Below are 17,934 nucleotides of genomic sequence, written 5' to 3'. Positions count from 1 at the left end.
TACGTAGGGTACATAGGCACGTTTAAGTAGATAGATACATACAGGTACATACGGTGGCGCGTCGAAGCGTGAGGGGCATACCGTAGGTCTGATTCGCTCGGTCGCAAGCGAGCGAGCGGTTACTCACGTTGTGGGTATTCGCCGCACATTCTCGCCGCTAGTATTCTAGTATTCCGTGCCGTGCTCAGGGCACCCTCGGAACTACGAGTCTACGTGACCGGCATCGGCGCCGCGGCTCTTTCGAGAAAGGCGCCTTCCAATCCACGAATTGCAAAATATTCCACAATTACGGAACTCGCTGCGACGTACGTGGCGTTTCTCACTCGGCGAGAAATCAGCGCTAGTTACAAACTGATATTTCTTTGGAAAACGAACAGATACGTACTATATACTCGATGGGAGTGAGATGCGTGCAAGTAGACGCAACTGAAAAAAAAAGGGAATCGAAGTAACTCAGGAGTACCTTTTTCTTCCCTTCTCGCGCTACACTGGTTCAAATACCCGAATAACTGACACAATTTTACCCCGCATAACTGAAACGACGTTTCGGTTATTTACTCGCGCGATAACGCATGCACGTGGAATCGAATTGTATTTATATACTTGTATCGCTATTTTTGTGTAAATCTCATCCGTTGCAAGTTATTGCAACAGTCATTGTTTCACCATTATACGTCAATATATAACGTTATCTTTAACGCCGTGCGATATTCTGTCGCAATATATCTTCAAAGAACCCCTCAATCGGGATTAAAATTTCCACCGCGATTTTTTCTGCATCCTTTGTTTTAAATGTGACGTCGAAAACAAATTCGTACAAGATAAGGTGTATGCATAATAGAACCGAAGAATAAATTAAAACAAAGTATTTAAATCGTAGTTAAAAAAATATAATATATTTTGTTTTTAAGGAGTTCACGAACCACTAGTCTTGTTAATTTTGTACTATACACTAAGTATACATTTTAAGTGTCACTTAGTATTTATGTTTAAATTATTCCGTATCACGTTTATGCTAACCGAGTTATGATTAAGATAGTTTCATTTTCTGAAATCTTAATAATTATGTTCAAATTATTCTTAGCTATTCATTTCCGTTCCAACAATAAGTTCTTGAGTCCATTCATAATATACGAAGATAAAAAAGCTTCGAAATTATCCATTGTAGGTACTAACTGGCAGTTATGTTTAATAATTGCAATCATGGGATCGGTAAAAACAGAATATTCTCGTTTTTTTTTAGTAAATAAACAGATTAGGTTCGAAAACTTTTTGCGCGTTAATTTGTCCAATATTTGCGCGTTAAGTATAATCAAGGCGACTCTAAGTTTTGAATTTCAGATATCGCGCGAACTATAGTAGATTTGTTCTTGGAAAATTTGTACCACAGCTTCGCGACGTGCCCCGCCCCCTCTTCCAAGTTCTCGAAAGCCACGATTCTCGTGCATCGTGCCCCACATACTCGGACGCTTGATTCAGGAGGCAAATTAAGCAAGTCTTACTCCAGTGAATCAAATACCGTTAGTGCGTGTATTCAGTAACGGTTTAAGCCAACAGGTAATTGCAAGTGAATAACGTGGCCGGATAGAGGAGGCACCGCGGCGTACGCTCGACGCCGTCGCTCGAAACGGATCTGAAAATATCGGAAAGAAACGGTTCGTTATGCACACGCGTGGTATCGGCTTATCGTCTCGCGCGACGCGGTTATGGACGAAGCCGCGTTAAAGTCACGTGCTCTCGCGGAGAGCCAACGAAACTATAAGCAACCATCTCTGCTTCCCTTTATTCGTGACTCTTACGCGGTTGTGTATCGCAATACGCGATAAACCGCTTATCTGACCGGCTACGACACAACGTCGCGCGGTCGCTGAGGACTCGGCTAACGTGGCGACGGTGTCGGGGATTGGAAGGGGAGCAGAGGGTGGCGAGGGGAGGGGGACTTATCGGTATTGACACGCGAGGGCAACGTGACTTTCTAGCGAAGCACGATCGATACGAAAGTTTCTTTTACGTGTTGCACGCCCGTAGGCGAACGTACTGCTGTTGCGCGTCGCATTTCTTCGACGCGCGCGAAAAGACGGAAATAGTACGCGGTCGGATACCCGGTTAATCGGACCTCCAGAATTTCAGGTAAGAATTATCAGAATTACGCGAGAACGAGATTGCCGATACGAGCGAACGCAACGTTTCGTCAGAGAATCGGCGCGTTCATCCTCGAAAGGGAATTATCTCGGGCGGATTCTCGGGCCAGCGTTCGCACGAGGATCGACCCCCACCATCCCCGCAGAGCAAGGCTCTGCAAGTGCGGCCTGCGTCGCAGGAGATTCTTTCCCAAGCGAACCAACGCTGGCAGGCAAGTCATCTGGAGAGAGAGAGCGGCCATCGAGTTTCCTGTTATTTATGACGCTCTGACCACCCTCGTAGACCGTGTCCGACTTCCGGGGTGTCTCTTTGGTTGACATTCACCATTCCTTTCGTCACGAATGTCCCATTTTCTTGCACGAATTATTCTATTATCTCTGATTTCAGAACAAGTTGCCTCTCTCCCTGTCTGCGATCGCGGGTAGCGACTGCTGTCTTTCCACGTGATTCTCGAACTTTCGCTCCAACGATAACGCGTCCTCCACGAGCCACGCGCTCGCGCGTTCAAATTTCAATTTATCAGACTTCAATCAATATTGATCATTGGCTGCGGCCTACAGTGTTAGACAAAGTCTAACCTACCGATTTGCTAATAGCACATGAGAATCCTTAAACCAGTGGTTGTCAAATTATTTGAACGGTACCCCCTCTAAGAAAAAGAATACATTTCTACGTTCAAGATACATAGGCAATACATTTTTGTTATATTTATTTTATTTAATTCACTACAATATATATTGCAAATAGTATGATACAAAATAAAAAATATATTTATATATTCTATAAGAGTCTAGACAAGAAAAGGGGATGTAATTATTGTTATAAAAATATGAGATTCGGCTCTTTATTTTCTCTCGACTCTTTATTGAAGAATTTTCAATTACAAACACAAATAAAAACAGAAGCAGAAACCAGCTGTAAATTGCTACAACTTTCATCGAGGTGTTAAACCAAACGTTAAACAGTTTGTATGTGAGACTCAACTTAAGAAGCCAATACAAAGCAAGATAATTTAATAATAAGTATACTTCTTTCAATGAATCCTATACAATGTTAAAATATATCATTTACTTTCATTCTTACCCAAAATATGACCGGAAAAAAATATTTTATTCGGTTCACTATTAAAAGAAGTTGTACACCATTGTTTTAGACCGTTCTTCTAAGCCTCGACAAGTGCTACAGTCGGAAGATAATTAAATGACCGCACAAGGATATTTACGACCTATCGCCCCCCCCCCCCCCACCCCCACCACGTCGTTTGATTCTAGGTACTCAATTGTCGTGCAGCGTCTCATACGTGCTCCGAGTTTATCTAGCAACTCAGCTAATTAATCGCAGTAATCGCATATGAAAACATTTTACAGACATTTCTTTTGCAAGTAACAGCACACGATTCGCAATATAGACCGATATAAATTGTACCTGTAATATCTTTAATCCCTATTAGCAGTCCGATAACATTAATTAGAAAGCAAACGTTACAATTCTCCCAGCAAATGTTACTATCTATTTTCGTTATATCCACTGGTTACTCCGCAGCTCTGTCTCTCGATTCTTCGCGCGCTCTCGCAAGGTAGTGGGGGGGAGTGTCCTTGAGCGGCGAATTGATTCGGTTCCTACTGAAACGCTATTAATTCGGTTTTAATTCGTAGCTTGCCACGGTTACGCTTCGGTCGCATCCGCACCGCGTTGACGCGCACTAACATCTGTATATCGACGTTTTGTGTCATATTTAAAATTAATCTCTCCTTGGTAGCAGCGGTTTAACCTGCACCATCGTTTCCACGTACCCTCTCGACCCACTTCACTCTGAACGGGATACTTTAAAATATCCGAGCGCGGCTTGCGAATAGCCGATACATACTTATCGATTCAACGACAAATTCACCGCAACCGATGGAACCGGTGCCGACGATGCGCAGCCATTTCCGGAATAACTAATCACTTTAAATCGTTCGAACTTATTTAAAGCTTAAACTTGATCCGATATTTTAACGGTGGTTCTCGTTTCGACGGTTATCAATGAAAGTGACTTTTCGAGAGCTTTCGGTCACGTTCTTCGTTTTTCAGTTCGAAAATTGAGGTTTCTAAGTATAAGTGTTAAAAATAATATTAAGACAAATTGAAACGCAGATGCTGATAGTTTGATATTTACAAAGTGTTTTGAAATTACAAGCATAGATTTCACCGGTCAACACGGTGCTATCGAACATAACCTCCAGAACTCGAAGAGTTTCCCCCACTCTGCCTCCGTTAGCATGACTCAGGAACGTTGACTTATACCGCGTTACGTGTCGCGCTCCACACATACCAATACGACAACACTGGGTTAATAGAACTCATAAAAGTAAGCAAAAAAACTTGTATAAACAGAAGACCGTATATTAATAGTCCTCGAGATATTCAGTTTCTTTCATTCTTTGTACAATTACACATACCGCAAATATTAATAAGTCGAGAGTTCAACATTTGAACAACTAGCAGGTGGCCTCGGAACAAATATATCCTGTTACAGATTAGTTTTATTTACAGCATCGATGGGAAAGGGATTCACCGCGAGATCCATACTTTTCGGCAGGTTTTGAAAAATTGCAAGCAAAACTTACAACGAGTGTCCTTGATTTTTTTCTCCGTCCCGATGTAAATTTAAAATGACTACTAACGCTTAGTTAAATGCTGAAATGACAAATACTGGTTTCATGTCTGCATATATACTGTTTGATACTTTGTACTAGTTGTACAAAGAATTATTACTAACTTGCTAACTAAAAGATGGAATATTTCAAAAATTTATCGGTTTACGAATTTGTAAGAAGTTACAAGACCGTACGAGACTGTTTAATTTAAAGATTTTTTTTTGTTTCTTTCAACGAGTCCTGTAGCTAACTTTGTATCTACAGTTTTAAAACATTTTGTACAATGGGATCAAGATCAGCTGGGACGATATTCACATTCAAGTAATAAAATTTTATTTACCAAGATTTCATTATAGTATTCGCAGAAAGACGAAAGGTATACAGCGGTGGAATAGCGAATGTTATGGTGGGAATAACCACTGGCAATAACCTTGAGCGGCCAGTTAATTTTGTTTCAACTATTAGGTTATTCGGAAAGTCATTTCGTTTCTTTCGGTGAAAATGAAACACGATTCTTTTAGAGTGTACAAACATTTTATTAAATTATATATTCTCCATTTTGGAAAACGAAATGATTTTTCGATATATTACACTTCTCTTAAAATTTGAATCGCTTTCATCCACCTTGTTGAAACTCTATTAAAGAATTTTCGAATACATTTTGTCGAACAAACAAATAATTCCGAAAAAAAACTCCTTACCATTGATTCACGATTTTCGAATCTTTTGCACGAATGAAATACAACCGTACAAAGAAAGAGAGTTTCACTGTCGTGAATCATCCAAGACTTCTAACATTACAAAGAAACAGCAATAAATTATCTTCGTTCCAATTTTACTCGCAAATTGTGTGTGTGTGTGTGTGTGTGTTTTTCTTTTTTTCCTTTAATCAAGTTTTATCTCTCGAATAAACGTCCAATTGTTACATTGTCCAAGCAACGGTTTCAATGTTATTAAAATTCGCATATTGTTTCGCGCCTTAATTGACGATCTTAAGTAGATTGTATTTATGCAATCACGTGCAGACGTCGTCTTGGAAAATTAAAAACGAATCAACAATGGTAGGTGGTGCACCACCTGAATATTTATAAACGAATAATCGGACTTTCGAGTTCACGTTCGACGTTGTACACGCGCTTGTAACCCACGTGTCAATAAACGTATATCAATGACACCCAACGTAACTCATAGATAAACTTTGGAAATTTCCTATGCCTGGGAATAACGATTTCGTAGTGTGCGGCGGCGGCCATCGGCGCGAGGAGAAATGAACACTATCTGATAACGGTGACATATTACCGGATCGCTTTTTTCATTATTTTTGTCTGCGACAGATTTCATTCTGGTTGGCTCGCTGTTTCGAAATACGCTCGAGCGCGCACGCGAATACGGCGTTTCCTTCGGTTACGTACGAGCGTTCCTCGCGCCTCCATTAGCGGGAAACGCCGCGGCCGCGTGAGAAATGCGCGTATTTCGGGACAGAAATTAGGATAAACGATAGTTCGAGTGCCCCGGGGTGACATAAATATTTATCACCGAGAGCAAAAGTTGTGCTTTTGCTCTCGCGCGAGGCACTCATTGGTCCGCGTTACGCCGAGATAAATTGCCAATACCGACGTTGTGGTATTGTGCTGCACTCGTTGCGCTATTGTTGGTGTCGTTTTGCTACGGCCTCGACGGCTACGGTCGTTTCGTGTACCGGGTGTTTCCGATCTAATTTCGAGCGTACTTTAATGCCCTCGTACCTCTCGACGGTACGCACGAATCTCGAAGGAAAAAATTGTTCGTTTCCGGGAAGAGGTTAAATATTCCGCCGAGCGAACATTTCTCTCGAACGACCATAGTTCGAGATTTCGAGGTCATCGAGATTTCTCCAAATAAGACACATAGTATTTTCATCGAGCTTAAACGGCTCGTGAGAAGACAAACTCGATCGATTAAAATATTGACCTTCAAATGACCCTGACGACAAAGATCACCGTTCACGGAGACAAAAGAAGGAAGAATTCACGGATCGAGAAAGGACGTTACGATTTTTGTCAAATAAATCGTGATTTAACTTCGAAAATTGACTTCGAAAGATCGTTCGTGTCTACGAACTTATTTACGTACAATACTCTATTCTTCTCGAAACAAAAGCTACGCGTGTCGTTCGTTCGAGATACGCGCAATTTTTTCGTACACCGTCGACGTACATTTCTCGCAGCGAGTGTACCTTCGACAACCGCGAAACAATCGCGCGCGTGTACACGGACCAAGGCACACTGTACAGTGCGCGAAAATGATCCGATAAATTCGTTCGTTCCCTTATCGGCGGTGAAAAGCGGTCGAAGTAAAATTTAAAGTCAACTCGCCGATTATCCGGGTCTCGATCTCCATCAGATAACCTCCGGACAGAAAAAGGGAAAGAGGAAACGTTAGTTCGGCTCGCACCCTCTTCTTTGTTTCAAGCGCGTCACGCCGTTAAGCCGGTCCGAAGAAACACCTGACGACGCCAGGCGGACGCCCGGACGACCGGTGAGCCGGCCAAGTCCGCGTGCGTAAGTACATACATACCTGTGGCAGGTGAATCGAGTCAGGTGCCCCGGCAGATGGGTGCCTCTACTCGAGAAAGCGTTATAAAAGCGGTCTATCATAAATGTGGGTTACTAGCTATAACTAATGCCCGCCGCTAGAGTAAGCTCGCAATTTACACACCGCTTCTGACTTTGTTCGGCAACGGTAGCCGGAAAGGTTACGATTCAACGGGGTGATTACTTCGAGCGAAAGGGAATCGAGGTCTCGGGTGGTGCCTCGAAACTACATCCGTGAAACAGTGGTGAAAAAAAATTTCAAAGAATCGAAACGCGACGAATGTTACGTACGCGACTCTCGCTCAATGGTCGCGAGAATGTATAATCGTGTTCGCGAAAACGATCATCTTAACGACGATTATGCGGGAATACGTAATCGGAGAATAGTGGTCACGGTTGCAGAATTGAACAGCGACGCGGATCCGATTCGTTTCGAAACACGAACCAAAAGTACGCGTAACGTCTACGAAAAAAGCTACGCCAGTTTCGATTCGACGTTTAGAACGTTAATGGGCCGAGCTTAACAGGAAATGGTAATTTTCTCGGCCGCGGACAGAAAGATTGTACGTACTTCGAGATGGTTCTTGTCCAGCGGACGAACATAACGAGTCCATCATTTTTTTTTCTCCATGGACACGTGGCGTGTGTCGTGCACGTATGCATCTTTGGTGTATGCAGTCGCGCGTACGAGAGAGTATGCGCGGTCACGTGTAAGAATGGAATAGCGAAAACGTGATGCGATTATGCATTCTTCCTACGTCGTCATTTCTCGCTTGATATAGGCAGCTTCGTGTGTAGATGTACATACATATCAGCCTAACGTTTTATGGTAATTTTGTTAAACGTTTCTGTTTAAAAGACGTCATTCCATTTTATATAGTCAGCGACGGTTTTTTAATCCCGATGGTACAAGTAAATACAATCCTGAATGATGCATCTGACAAAATGACGCTTCTTTCATTCATTGTTTACTATGACAAAAACCGACACAAATGGATCGGGTAACGCGATCAATTTATGGCACAATGCCCTTTGTTAGCTAACAATACGCTCTATGGGATCATGAATTTGCATAAAAGAGGAACTTTTTTAATATACCGGGAGCCTGACGCGATATCGAATAATATCCGATAGAGCAAAAAAAACAAACGAAATTCTTAATTATCGTATCGAATTATGATTCGAAACTATCGTAGATTGCTTTCTAAAATACGTTCGCTACAAGTGAAATATATATATATATATATATAACGCTCTGATTTCTCATGAAAAATCAATGTCGTATATGCGCGGCACTGATGATTTTATATTTTATGTCTGTATAAATAAATGAACTATGAACTGTAGCCCAGCCTTACATGTAAACATATGTGTGGCATATTATTCAGAATATTCAATTAGCTCACTTATTTGTACACAGTTGAAAACATGCACTGCATTGAATAACATTACTACAAATGTAGCATAATCTGTGTCAGATCTTCCAACTGAACAGTGATAGGGATCATGTACATAGTAATAATCGTGAGACTCGAGTTTTCTTTCAGCATTCTTAGGAAATTACGACACGAAACGTGTCCAATATTCTTTGAACACTTCGCATAAATTTTTGGTAACTGTAGTCGTCCGATTGTTCGCTCGATACTTATAATACTCAATTTTTGTATCAAAATTGCATGCAGTACGAATTGAAGAATTAAATAGGATATGATAACGAAGAATTAGAGATAAATCACGTTTACGGGTCATTGAGTATTCACGGGTCACAGCTTGAGAAACTCTCTATAATATTCCATAAAGAGATATTTTATTATTTCATGATTTAAATTGTGCACGATAAGCCAGAGGAAATCTTGAATCATTTGGTGACTTTCCTGTTTGTTGTAAGCCTATCGCACATTGCACGTTTAAAAGCTTCCAAACTTTTCTAGAATATTTTCAACATTCGGCCAGAACTTAGATATTCGATAAAAATATTATGACGTTAAAAGAGCAATTATAAATTGATAAATTGATCAAACAATAAAATAATAAAATAATAAAATAATAAAATAATAAAATAATAAAATAATAAAATAATAAAATAATAAAATAATAAAATAATAAAATAATAAAATAATAAAATAATAAAATAATAAAAGTCCCATTGTTCTTCTATTATATCCGCAATATTTATTTCACGTCTGAAAATTGGTTAATTATCTTGAACTTTTAAGAAACAAGATTCTCTCATTTTTAATAGTATACTTTTATTTTAAGACTTATTTCTCGTTGGTAAACTTTTCCAAAAGCAAATGCGAGGATGTAGTCACGAAGCGTTGGGCATCAGGTGCTCGTGGCGTGAAAAAAAAAAATAATAGTCTCTCAGGAAAAAAGAACGATTTCGTAGAGTGGAGAATAGCGTGAATTTTGAGTGTAACATCGTCGACGAAATCTACTGATACCTATTAATTAAAGATAATTTGGCCCAGCCGAAAATCCTCTAATTCGTTCGGTCGAAAATTTCGACGAAGGTACACAACGATAACGCTGAAAGCGAACAGCTGCCGAAACGATTCGATTAGATGCTAGTAAAAAATCACATCAGGCGAGATTTTATCATTTCAAATCACAGCTGTCTCCCATTCCCAGTCTGGTGACTGTTTCTTTGACGTGCTTTGTGCGTCGTATGAAAGTTTTCAAAAAAATCAATACGCGCGATACATGACAAATTGTTCGAAGGAGTTTATTCGTTTCTTCTCGGACAATATGCAAGGACACGATTAATTGTACGATTTGTGTCTACAATCGTTTAGACCTTTTGAAAGAACACTAATAAAAAATCCTATAGATAACTTTAAAGTTTCAGTTTCGAAAGAATATTGGAAAAAAAATTATGAAAAACAATTCCCTACACAAATTTTAATTTAGGAAATTTTCTTTACAAATAAAAGGGTTTGTAACGAGAATTGTGAAATTTTATGACTCTTTCGAATCAGTAAACTTTTTTCGCGGTTGAAAATATTTTATTACCGTACAAACACGGTGAAATATTGATTTTATCCCGAACGGTAAAAACCTTGAAACTTGATGCCGTTCGACTTAAAAATTGGCCCGAAAACATACGAGGCAATTGAGATTCGATTTATAGTTGGCACGAAATTATTCATCTACCACAAAGGCACTTTTTCTGCGTATCGTTATATACACTAATTCTTTACCCATTTCTATATATATATATATACTTTTTTTTATCTTTTCTTAGTACAGTATAAATAATTTTTAACTTTTGGTTATGTTGCTCGAATAACCGATTCTCCAACTATTTTAAATACATTTAGCAATCGTGAAATCCGTCTCAATCGCCTAGCATGAATTCAGTATAATAACCGAAAGAACACGGAAAAATAAATAGAATATTATCTTGTAGTAAATATTGATACACGATATGTATTAGAAAAATTCGCACGCGACTTATTAAAAATATTCGTCAAATTCTAACATTATTCTACAATTTATTCATCTACCGAATAAAGAATACGCTATTTGTTATCTGCGTAAAACAACAGATTAATGTTAATCTATTTTACATTGGCGATTCTTTTTTTAATCCAGCTATTCTTCGGTACCTTGCACAATATTAAAGTAAATTAATGAAAATTGTGCTACAGTTTCGACTAAAATTATATTAAAAATTGTTTGGACTAGGTTTTTGAATTTATTGAAACACGTTACAGCTTTGAGATAATTCGTGAACGCATTAAAGTGTTCGCTCTTACTGATTCATTCCTTTCCGCAAGAGGCTACGTATGACCGTGTCATTGTGGAACGCTTTCTCACGAGCTCTTGACAAAAGAATACATAGACACGCACGTACCAACCAAGTTCACAGTCGACAAGTGCATTTTCCCTTCGGGAGATACGCGAGGCTGCACAACGTGTATTATGCGAGACTTGAGAATATATTCATTTTCTACGTATCGACTTTCACATATGTATACTGCCACCGTAGCGAATCAAAGATTGAATCGTAACGCTATTGTTCAGGTAAACGAGAATTAATCACATTGTACCTGATTCGTATCAAACGCTCGATGTAAATGATGGCGTATCAAGTTGGTACAATACCCGTGAAGAAGCCGTATCGAATCAAAATAATACTTGCGTAGAGGTACTGTAAAAATTAAAATTAATTTGTGAAAGAAGGCACCGATTTTTCTACAACATTATAAATATTACTATTAATAAACGCGAAAAAGCATTGTCGTAATTGCTTTCTTCCATACTCTTAACGAATTTCCGAAGTTCGTTCAAGTAACGCATCGAATAAAGACGTAACGTGTTTCTCTGTAACCAATCCTATTTGCCTTTGAGGAAATGTCAAGTATACAAAACCTTGTATATTTGTATATATTATTCGTACCCTACGCGTACTTTTAATCCCCTCGATACGCTCGAGGTAAACGTTATCGTCGTTCGGTTGTAAACGAGTTAAAAGCTTAACGCGCACCATTTTAATCCGCGTGTCAAAAATGAGTACGTTTTAAACTAAGTCAATTGGTTATAAGCTCTTTTTCTATCGCGATGAAATTTATAAGCATTTGCCGTGCGAGATAAACGTCTAATCTCGAACACCATAAAGTAATAGATACGTGTACCAGTATCGGCGTAAAGGGGTTTAAAGGGTTAAGAATTAGAAGCGAACGAAGAAGCAAAACGACGTACGAGTGTATTCGTGCGCTAAAGCATTTAGCCGGGAGATCGCGTGTAATACTCGCGACACACGCGACTGCAAACATAGGACACGCGACATCGCGTTCAGGCCGCTTCATTTCGATTCGTTTCGTTCCGTTTGCCCCACCTCGGCGTGCGTGTACGCCGATGTCACGCCATCACGCCATTAACCGTCCCGGTGCAATATGCGCTCGGGACCATCGTTTCGTGGCATTGCCCTGTCGCCTCGGCGGTTACTATTGAGAAGCCCGTAGGAAATCGTCGAAGTTTTCAAGAGTAACGCGAATAAACGTGTACGGGAACGAGCACGCTGAATTCAATAACTTCGTCGCCATTACGCTTTGACAACGCGGAGAAAAAATTCTCGGTGAGCGGTGCGTGTCGCGAATCACCTTTTATAATAAACGAGACGGACAACAGCAACAGCTAGAAACACATAACAACGAAACGGAACGTAGGTTCTGTATATAACAGGTGCATGACCGGCCTGATGTAACCTATTCTAAAAACGAGACCGCGAACTGTGTGGTATTAATGCGCACTGCGCGTAGCTGGAGTACGATGTGATATTGACCGAGGCAGCAACTGTAGCGTAACAGAGCAACTGCATGTTCGGACAAATCGTGCAGCACGACAGAGAAGGAGTAGGATAAAGAGCACGCCCCGCTAGATGACCGCGGGGATCGCCCCGGGCCGAAGGAGTTTTGCACACACGCGAGCTGCGCGTCGGTGACGAAAGAGAACGCGAGACATATGCAGAATACAGGGCTGTCGAATGGTAGACAGCCAGCCAGCTAGCCCGGTCTGCTGTGCATCTTTTGCGCATGATACCTCGGACGCAAGGGGGAGCGAGAACGATACGTAAAAGAGAAGCGAGAAAGAGCGAGTGGGGGAGGTTGGAACGGTTCGAAAGAGAGATGGGCGTGCATGAAAAGAAAGGAAAAGAAACAACGGGAAGGAAGGAGAAGGTTGAGGGGTACGAGGATGGGAAGGAGTTTGCACGCGGCGCGTAACCGGTTACGCTACAAAGGTAGGCACAATAGGTAGGTAAGTGGAGAGAAGAGGGAAAAGCAGCCAACCAACGAGCCACAGCCGCACACGAGCGATGTCACCGCGCTAGTGTTCTGCATGCAGACCGCCGTGTGCAGGCAATAGCGGATCCATCGACGCTGGGACTACTCCTGTGTGCGCGCGCGCGCGCGCGCTTCCCGCCCGTTTTCTGTATCCCCACGTAACTTTCCCCCCGGGCCCCTGACCGCTCTCGGCTACTCCTGTGGAACTTGCAGCATGACGTCACGCTCGTGTACGAGAAAACGAGATGAGCGACTCTGCGTAGGGAACCTCGACGAAGCCGTACGAGAGAACCGGGCAAGATGCTGCTGCGCAGTTGGAACGGCAAGGTGCCTGACACAAGACTCTCTCCCCTCGCGTCCTTTTCCACCTTCGTTACTCCCTCCTTGTTCCTTCTCCGTTCGTCTTTCTGGGCTGATTCTCTCGTTCCCTCTGCCTGTTTACAAACACGCGTAAACTCGGCCGAATACATGACATCATCGCGCAATCTCGTGAGTTGATGATGCCGACGTAAGGACGACGTTGGAGAGACGACCGGTCCGTTCTCTCGGTGGCTCGGTGGCTGATCGATCTAAAGCGACGCTGTACTTTCATTTTCTCACGTCTCGCATCTTTCCACTGCGAATCAATGTCGGTGATACTGCCCAGGCATTACTCGCGAAGCAGTCTTCGGGCACAAATATTAATGAAAAAAGAATGGTATAGGTCACGAAATAAGATGGTGAAGATAGACACGATCCACGGCGATGTTGGTTAACGTCACATTCACGACGAGTGGTTCGAACGGGTAATAAAGTAAGAGACTAAACTGACCGCGTGTTCTGTCACGAGGAATAGCGTAACGTAACGCATAACGTAATGTAGTGTAGCACCATTATCACCCTGCTCATCTCTACAGTTCGGTCCCGTGTCACGTACCGTCCGTGACTAGTAACAAGTAGACGAGCTATCGTGACGTCATCGTTATCAGTAGGGTACTGAATTAGGTCGCATATCGCGCGCATATCCTCTTCCCTTGGTCCATTTCGAACGGTAAACACAGCACGGGGTTGATTTAAAGGATCGCCCGTATCCTTGACGATTCTTCGTCACGCGAGCCTTCCAGGTCGTTGCCATTCTCTTCTTATGATCTGTCGATAAAAAACCTAAATAATTTATAAAACTGTATCTTTTTTGTTTCGACAAATTCTCCGGTCGGATCCTGAAACTTAATGCGGAGAAGTCTTTGAACACACATTCTTGGAAAATAATTGCGACATGAAAAATGTAATTGTTTAAAAGAATAACAGTTATAGACATATATATAAACACAAATAGTTGCCGCTACATAAGCGATCTATGCAATATCCAACAAGAATGCATCTAGAACGTGTAACTTATTAAATTACCAGAATCTATACAAATACGGGTTATATAGTTTAAAAAATGATATTCGGAATCCAATATAACGTGTTTATTTCATCTATTGATTTCACGAATACAAAGTTGAAACGTCTAGGCGAATAAATAGCACGTATAGTGGGTGCAAGAGATATAGTGAACTCGTCAGGAGTCAAGAAGCCGCAGATAAATTCTGTACTCTTTTAGAACAATGGCACATTAAGACACACCAACAGGAATAAGTGTTGAGGGCCAGTGTGGCTCTGTAATGAATAGCGAGAAACATATTTGGCGACTTACATCCACAAGGGTATCTTTCAGCACACCACTTGTGTCTGCTGGGAGAGTTCACTGTATATCTCTTCCACCCACTATACGACATTGCACACTACGTTTAACTGTTTGAACTACCAGTACGAGGTCAAGGACACGGCCGAAGGCCGATCTACGAAATCGTATAATACCCATAAATATCTATGAAATACATAACGCAGAAAAAACTCAAAGGGCAACTCTGGAAATTCGAATGTTTTACCTGAAAAGGTACATGAACCCCGACAGAAATAACCTAACGCAACCTCGGGTCAATATCGCAACGGACCCTTGAAGAATAGTATGTTTTTGAGTTGGATAGTAACAACGTGGCGCTGTTCTGCCAAAAGGTTAGTAGAGAAGCGCCGGATTGATTTTCTCCGGCTAGCGTACATTGTGACGTGACAGAATGGTATTATCTGCTCTGAGCAACGCGCTGCTTTTTACGATCGAATCAGAAATGTACTTTTCGTTAAGGAAACGCGACAAGTCCTCGTCGATTGTTAATCTCTTTAAATTTATCGATAAATCTTAAATACAAGAGGCATGTATGTTCCACGATGCATACTTCGTCATTGTTTAATCATTTCGGAAACAAACAGAATTTATGTGAATCTACGTAGAAGCAAAAGAGGTTCTGAATTTCCGGCACATAGAACGATCTGACAACGCCGTGCGATCGTTCGCGATGTTGCCAGACCTTCGGGTGACGTCACAAGACACACGACTCTCGAACGAGCACGTAAAGCAGCTCGCCGGCAAAGCCAGACTTACGCTCGGAAAAGTACAACGCTCTCTTTGTTACTTGATAGGAATAATCGGAGTTCGCATCTACCCACTTCGCACTTGGTCTACAAACTACAATTTGCATACTGCATATTCGTATTCGGTTGGATATTCAATGTTTAGGATTCAGATTTTTCGAGAAAAATTCACACGTACAGTTCTAGAATACTCGGGCCGTGGTCGTTGAATAGTTAGATCAAATAAGTGCGTTCAACGACACGACATAGCAGACGTTTTATATATGTTTATTCTTAGTAAACTTATCGACTGTAATTTTCGAGAATTCAATAATCGTTATAAATTTCTGATATACGTTTTTACAATACGTAAACGTTTTCAGAAACGATTCAATGGCGATTGTTTTGTAGAATTTAAAACTGTTTTTATCGGAAACAACATATTGGAGATATTACTTACGTCGCGAGTTGTTGATACGTCATCTTTTCCCGCGTAACGAGATGAGTAGTTATATCTTCCATTTACTCGTTATTAACAACGTACTAAAGTACATATTTCGTTTAGAAGTCTTTAAATTCTGTTACGTAATGGTTCAACCGATGATAACCCTATGACACGCACCAGGTGTGTCCGGATATTTACTGTCAAGTTATCAAGTATTAATATTTAAGAAATTATCGTATTTCACGATAGAAATCTCAATGTTCGCAATTCTTGAATCCGTGTATCGTCAGTGACGAACGGTGAATGATACGGTCTTTTGCAAGATTGTAAACAGAACGTTCATTCACGTGACCAAACCCGCTTGAAAAAATCTTCCGTTCAGAATAGATCATTATCAAAAATGAAGATATTAAAAAATTTGATAACATGTATAGATATAACTATTTTTAATCAAATCGTACACTTAAGTAAAATTTCTCTGCTCTTTAAAAATATCCATGATTCGTGTACAAAAGGTGTGCATTATTTGGTCATAAATTTTTAATCAAGTTGAATTTTTATTGCGCGGAGAAAATTCGTTTTATAAATTTATAAATTTATAAATTTATTATACTTCAAGAAACATGTGAAAGCAACATCTATTCGAAAGCAAGTTAATTAGCCAAAGTTTGTAGCAATACGAAAACATCGAATCGCGCGATTAAGTACTTCGTAATCTCGTGCGGTCTAAGTGAAAAATGGATCACAGTTTTCGATTTAAAGAAGACGTCATCCAGCCAGACCTGTCTATCGCGTGTCTCGACGAAGCGGAAACAATTTTGCAGCGCGTCGCACTAAATAGATAAAGTCGCCCTATCAGTCGCCCCTATGAAATATGGTAACCTAGTATGTACTTGTAACACACGCACACCGACTCTTTTTGGTGTATATAATAGTAATACGTATCGCATACAGTGAAATACAAATGATTAAAAACGTAACTACGCAAATCTTTTCTGTTATTCCGATAGGGGGAATTTTTGCCTATAACAGTACATTTGTTACCGATTGGTATATCCTGCAAGCTTGACCGCAATGATGTACACCAGCCTTGCACATGGCCGAGTTATCATCGAAGAGGTCACACCAAAATTACCAATCGACTAAATCTGTGTTCGGTTCACTCGGCACATTTATACGGTTAGATGGAACAATGTGTATATTCGATCCAGCTTTCGGCCTTGCTATTGATATAGTCTGCGAGATAAATGTTGCTTGAGGTTTCTGATAAGAGAACGATACGGCGTTGTTCTTTCGAATATTCGTACAATTTTCGAAAACGTACGGATCGTAAATGATATAAAAAAAAACTTTAATTCGGAAAAATAGTTTTTTTTTTTTCTTTGTTAACTAACAGAGAAGCGGATCGTTTCCTCGTGATTTTCTATTTGCGTAAGTTAAATTAGCGAAAAGTTATCGCACTAACCAAACTATAGTGTCATTCACTTTTCCTGTGTATTTTGAAATTTTTTGTTTCGCCGTTCGGCTGCAGCAAAGGCTCGTGTTACAAAGTCATATATAGTATGATGTCAGAGTGATGTCATTTCCGTAGATACCCAACGTTTGTGTTTAGTAAAAAAACAACGTACACGCAAGACTTTATTAACGATACGAGATTGTATTCCGTTTTACGTTCAGAAACAACGGTAAATGCCCAGTTGGATCCTTTTTTGTATTCGCAATTAAACGTCCACCGTTATTCTGCTTCGTCAATGTATCAGACCACCTCTCCCAATAATTGAAATATAGAGAAACGCTTATTTACAAACGCGATAAAGAATTCCGTCCAATATTTACAAATTTTTATATTACAAACTTCAACGTTGATATGCAACGCTCTCTACAGATTACGTGAATTTTTATCAGGCTTTACTTAA

At 40.5% G+C, this 17,934-nt stretch overlaps 1 protein-coding gene across 2 annotated transcripts in view; it reads left to right on the top strand.

Moving 5' to 3' along the window:
- LOC143150081 (uncharacterized) overlaps positions 1 to 17,934 on the top strand; it is a 50,790-nt gene that overhangs the window by 6,326 nt on the left and 26,530 nt on the right. Inside the window, exon 1 of one of the 2 annotated variants that reach the window (XM_076318098.1) lies at positions 13,228 to 13,467. The exons of the other annotated variant lie outside the window; for it this stretch is intronic. Within the exon in view, the coding sequence (XP_076174213.1) occupies positions 13,355 to 13,467 (113 nt within the window). The 5' untranslated portion in view covers positions 13,228 to 13,354. Of the gene's footprint in view, positions 1 to 13,227; positions 13,468 to 17,934 lie in introns of those variants that run through there. 2 annotated transcript variants of the gene reach the window in all.

Source organism: Ptiloglossa arizonensis, chromosome 1 (genome assembly GCF_051014685.1).
Source record: "Ptiloglossa arizonensis isolate GNS036 chromosome 1, iyPtiAriz1_principal, whole genome shotgun sequence".
Classification (NCBI taxonomy): Eukaryota; Metazoa; Arthropoda; class Insecta; order Hymenoptera; family Colletidae; genus Ptiloglossa; species Ptiloglossa arizonensis.
The sequence above is the reverse complement of the archived record's forward strand: the minus strand, read 5'-3'. Positions and strand labels throughout refer to the sequence as shown.